Source organism: Sinocyclocheilus anshuiensis, unplaced genomic scaffold, assembly GCF_001515605.1.
Source record: "Sinocyclocheilus anshuiensis isolate Anshui unplaced genomic scaffold, SAMN03320099.WGS_v1.1 scaffold4098, whole genome shotgun sequence".
NCBI classification, from domain to species: domain Eukaryota; kingdom Metazoa; phylum Chordata; class Actinopteri; order Cypriniformes; family Cyprinidae; genus Sinocyclocheilus; species Sinocyclocheilus anshuiensis.
The window spans coordinates 147,936-153,322 of record NW_015549562.1 but is presented as its reverse complement, the minus strand read 5'-3'; the positions used below and the strand labels follow the sequence as shown (position 1 = coordinate 153,322).

The 5,387-nt window shown below is 41.3% G+C and overlaps 1 protein-coding gene across 1 annotated transcript in view; it reads right to left on the bottom strand.

Moving 5' to 3' along the window:
• Positions 1 to 5,387, bottom strand: part of LOC107657194 (probable ATP-dependent RNA helicase DDX46) — a 32,018-nt gene that overhangs the window by 18,679 nt on the left and 7,952 nt on the right. Inside the window, exons 7-11 of the mRNA XM_016445219.1 lie at positions 5,165 to 5,330; positions 4,956 to 5,076; positions 4,706 to 4,881; positions 4,347 to 4,409; positions 1,999 to 2,081 (exon numbers count right to left, since the gene is read on the bottom strand). Coding sequence (XP_016300705.1) covers positions 1,999 to 2,081; positions 4,347 to 4,409; positions 4,706 to 4,881; positions 4,956 to 5,076; positions 5,165 to 5,330 — 609 coding nt within the window. The remainder of the gene's footprint in view (positions 1 to 1,998; positions 2,082 to 4,346; positions 4,410 to 4,705; positions 4,882 to 4,955; positions 5,077 to 5,164; positions 5,331 to 5,387) is intronic.

The window sequence follows — 5,387 nt, the reverse complement described above, 5'->3', positions numbered from 1 at the left end:
TGAGTTACTTTTTTTTCTAATTTATCGATTGACAGCTCTGGTGTTGCCATGGTGACAGAAATCAGAAGATGTTACTGCAGTTCTAAGATAAATATGAATATGCATTAATCTAACTCACAAAAAAAAAAAACACAGATTCAGTATTCCTCAAAATTAATAAAAATAATGCAACTCAGAATATGACGCAAACCTGCAATAATTAAATGTTAAACAACACAAATATCCTTTATGTATTTAATCTCATTCTATCTGCTTCTGACCTTCGATGATCCAGTTCAACCGTACTAATAAGCACAAATTACTCTAGACAAACATTTGTGTGTCTTATTATATTGCTGAAGTGTTGAAATTTCTTCTTCTGCATTCTACTGTACAGACGTAAGTATACATTTCCTTCAGCCTGAGGCTTATTCATTTCACTTTTGGTGTGAAAAGGCTTTTATATTTGCCAAAAATATAACTTTTTTATTTTAAAAACAAAAAAGCAAGCCCTGTCCAGATTTAAAAAGTAACGCAAAAGTAACGTAACGCATTACTTTCCATAAAAAGTAACTAAGCAATGTAATTAGTTACTTTTTCATGGAGTAACGCAATATTGTAACGCATTACTTTTAAAAGTAACTTTCCCCAACACAGCGGGCCGCCACACAGAGAATGAGATCACGACGTCAACCCAACACACTGTGAATGAGTCGATTTCTGTGTTTCTTCATCCAGTCGAGCGGAGCTGGTCTTGCACGAGTGAAGCAGCTGCTAACTGTGATAACTACATTCATAATTATAGAGCTGCTTTAGGAAGATGCTTGGAATTGGCATTAATGAATGCATACAAATACAATCAGTGATCACCAAAGAATAGGCAATCTGAAGTTAAAATGCACAGAAGATGCTAATTGATAGTTTGCACGTGACGTCACGCTCTTACAGGAACGAACACATGGAGGGTCAAACACGGCTCTCCTCCGCCGACCGCCAGTGATTTCTATGAGGACTGCAGTAAGTAGTAATGTAGTAAGACAGTGATATTTAATACAGTACACACCTTATTGATGATGCAGATGAACCCAGAATATAAACGCAATGTGTAAAAGTTTAATATGAAATGTTTTCCCATAGAAAACCATTATAAAGAAGACGCTTAACCATTCAGCGCATTGCGCTCATAAAGCACGCATCATCAATAAGGTGTGTACTGAATTTGATCTTTTAATATCACTGTTTTAACCCCTTAACGGTCAACCCCCATTTTTTAAAATAGGCATTAAAGTGCACTATCCGAACTTAAATTATTATAATTCATGAACATTTTGGAATACAGAGGAAAGGTTGGTCTCTTTTTAAAGACAGTCAGCAGATTATTGCAGAAGTGGAATTATTCCAAAAAATTAAAATATTAATTTATAGAAGTTTAAATTTACTGTAACGAAAATGCACTGTACAATTTTATATAAAATTCATATTTTACATAACAGGTTTTACTCTAAAATTGCTAAAAAAAAAAAAAGTAAAGCCGGCGTGTCTAAAGTTATGTTCCAAATTTGAAGTTGATATGAAAAAATTGAGGTTCCTGAGAGATTTTATTTAGGGCGTTATACCACAAACAGCCACTGGGTGCCATCCAAACGTTGTAGAATTTTTATATGCATTTTTCTGTCACAAAATATGGAATCCTGAGACTCAGACCTTTCCAATGATATGTTTTATGTCAAGATTACAAAAAGTTTTGATTGTAAAAGATTGTAATGCATCTTGTAATATGACACTTGACACCGCCCTCTAAGGGGGCGGAGACCGCCAAAAGATTTTAAAGTACCATTTCCATGGTAACGCAGAGTCCGATTTCAAAATGGTTTTCACAGGATGAATCTTGGGCTTCTATGCTTTCAAACGATACACGATTACTAAAATATTTGATAGAGAAAAAGGAACAAAATAAAAGAGCGCCAAGCGTCTCACAGGTGTGAGGAGCATCTCGTACAGCACAGCAGAGAGACTGACCTGCGGCTCAAAGCCCATGTCGAACATCCGGTCGGCCTCGTCCATCACCACATACGTGACCCTGCGCAGATTAGTCACGCGACCTGAGCAACACAACATCAACACACTTAGGAGAATGAACGCCGCAGACAGCAACATTTACTAGCAGCTCAAAGCAAACAACAGCACGAGCGTTCAGTCACTGATGGAGTCCCTCACGCAGGACTTGCTTAACTTGCGTACCATCCGAGGCTCACGGAGAACCTGTAAAATTCATAAGAGCCACATCATACATTAACTGAGCTGAAGCCGCCTGAAGAGTGACCTATGAAGGAAACATATTAGAGATTACCTCGCATGTGTGGAAACACACGGCACATCCACTCACATCACAGCTCTGAACGGCCCTGCACTGCATTCTGGGGCTTTCGCTCACATTCACGCATTTCATACAGAAGTCTGAAGGCTAAGGATGGCTGCAGGTTCAATACGCTACGAGCAACAGCATCTGAGACAATTCCAGCTTGTCGCTCAGTTTTCTTAACTCGCTAAATTACACTGACAAAAGATAAACCGCTTACCTGCTAACATGAGACTAGAGTAAAGAGTAAAGTAACTTGATAAAGCTGGCCGCTGTGCAACACATGGGAAAATTATGATGACAGGAGCTACATTAGTGACAAACTACTACAAGTCCTAGAAAAAAAAAAAAAAGCCTTATTTAGAAAAGTCAGGGCCTTTCTGAAAACAGGTATTCTGAGCGCATTTTTATATGCAAAAACAAAAAATGCGGCCTTAATGTTTGCACATTCAATTCAATGTATTTGTATTTTAACACATTTTAAGCAGTGCCTTACAAACACCCCGATAGCAAATAAAGGTGACTCTGTACATTTTAGATCTGAAGCCGATGCAATTATGTGCTGCATTATATTTATATTGTTGTTTTAGAAAGATGCTCGAATACATTTGCATTAACCCACACATGCATGGCATAGGTCATAAAGAGTAGCATTTAAAAATGGAATATCGTAAAAAGCGAGCGCTCATTCAAATGCGGTATTTCGCCTGCATATACGAATATATATGCAGGTATATATACCCTGCATATTGATAGCGGCTCCCTGATGTGAGAAAATAATATACAATATTAGAATGTTTGCGGGAGCGGGACACACACGTTGCGGGAGTGGGCAGTAATGGTAAGAAATTCAGCCGGAGCAGGCTTAAGAAAACTGTCCCCAAGGCTCTAGGCTGCGCATCAAACAGGTGTTGGGTTTTATTCCGCAGATATGAAGCAGAGCAATAAAGACGATCAGGATGAGACTCACCGATGGGTCCTTCTGCCTCTCCCAGCGGCCGCTGGTCTAAGATGTGGCGAAACATGGGCAGCAGGAAGGCGATGGTCTTTCCACTTCCTGTTTTAGCGATGCCGATGAGGTCGCGTCCCGACATGATGGCTGGGATGGCCTGGGCCTGGATCGGGGTCGGCTTCTCATAGTTGTGTCTTGAAAAGAGACAGAGAGCAATAACAGAAACATTCGTTCTGTCTGGTGAACGTCTTGAACACGCTCTACTCACTTCTTCATCGCGTTCAGCACTTTCATGGATATCCCACACTGCACCCACGTCTTGATGGGCTTCGGACAGCCTTTGCCTTTGACAGTGATTCCCTCCAGCTCCAGACGGTACTCGTTCACCTCTGAGCAAACACATCCGTGATCAGACAGAGCTGTTATCCTGAGCTGATGAGAGGATCTCCTGAATAAGGGCTGAGGTGTGTGCTGTACCTTCAGGGCTCATCCTAAACAGCTCTGGCACCTCCACATAGAAGTTCTTGCGGAAGGATTCGTACTCGATCTTCTGATGATCAACCGGCTCCAGAACTTTCCTCTGTTTGGTCTGAAAGCCTGTGAGGGCCGTCTGCAAGTCCACTTCCTCTTCCTCTGATGAATACTACACACACGCACACACACAAACGAGCATTTAAAAATGGAATATCGTAAAAATGCACAGATTCTGATAGAGAGGTTTCTAACACTACTAAAGATAAATTAGATGTTTAATGAGATACATAGCATGAATAAAGTGCAGTTAAGCTAGAATTTAAGTTTTTTTTTTTTTTATTCATTTTAGTTTCAGCTTATTTATTTTAGTACATTAAGATAAACTAAATGATCATGTTATCTAGTGTAAATAAAACAAGTTAAAGTTTTTTTGTTACATTTATTTCAACTAACGAAATTAAGTTTATGGATTTGGTTTTAGTGAAGTCTAATAACCCTGTGCCACAGATGCTGAACCCGGAACCTTCCTTCTCAGAGAACATGAAGCTGATGAAATCCAGCACAAACTCATGAGGCACGTACCGTTGTTAGCACCGAGCATGTCGATCATGCGTCCCGGAGTGCACACGATGATCTCTGCCCATTGTTTTTTTTCCCAATTGACGGAAATCCGTCGTAGCGACGGAAAACTTTAATCCCTGCATAAACAACATTTTTTTCACATTTAATTCAAGCACTTTCAAGGACCTATGTTTGTTTTCAAGTACTTTCCAGGCCTTGAATCCATAAGTCTGAAATTCAAGTACTTTCAAGAAGCGTGGGAACCCTGATGAAATAATGTCATACGTGTTGACCAAAGGGTCATAATCGGTCCTAGATTTAGACAGGGATCATGTGTTTGTGGAGTTTTTCTGCTGATTAAGGGAGAATACGAGACTCACCGATGGGTCCTTCTGCCTCTCCCAGCGGCCGCTGGTCTAAGATGTGGCGAAACATGGGCAGCAGGAAGGCGATGGTCTTTCCACTTCCTGTTTTAGCGATGCCGATGAGGTCGCGTCCCGACATGATGGCTGGGATGGCCTGGGCCTGGATCGGGGTCGGCTTCTCATAGTTGTGTCTTGAAAAGAGACAGAGAGCAATAACACAAACATTCGTTCTGTCTGGTGAACGTCTTGAACACGCTCTACTCACTTCTTCATTGCGTTCAGCACTTTCATGGATATCCCACACTGCACCCACGTCTTGATGGGCTTCGGACAGCCTTTGCCTTTGACAGTGATTCCCTCCAGCTCCAGACGGTACTCGTTCACCTCTGAGCAAACACATCCGTGATCAGACAGAGCTGTTATCCTGAGCTGATGAGAGGATCTCCTGAATAAGGGCTGAGGTGTGTGCTGTACCTTCAGGGCTCATCCTAAACAGCTCTGGCACCTCCACATAGAAGTTCTTGCGGAAGGATTCGTACTCGATCTTCTGATGATCAACCGGCTCCAGAACTTTCCTCTGTTTGGTCTGAAAGCCTGTGAGGGCCGTCTGCAAGTCCACTTCCTCTTCCTCTGATGAATACTACACACACGCACACACACAAACACACACACACACACACACACACAGAGACACACA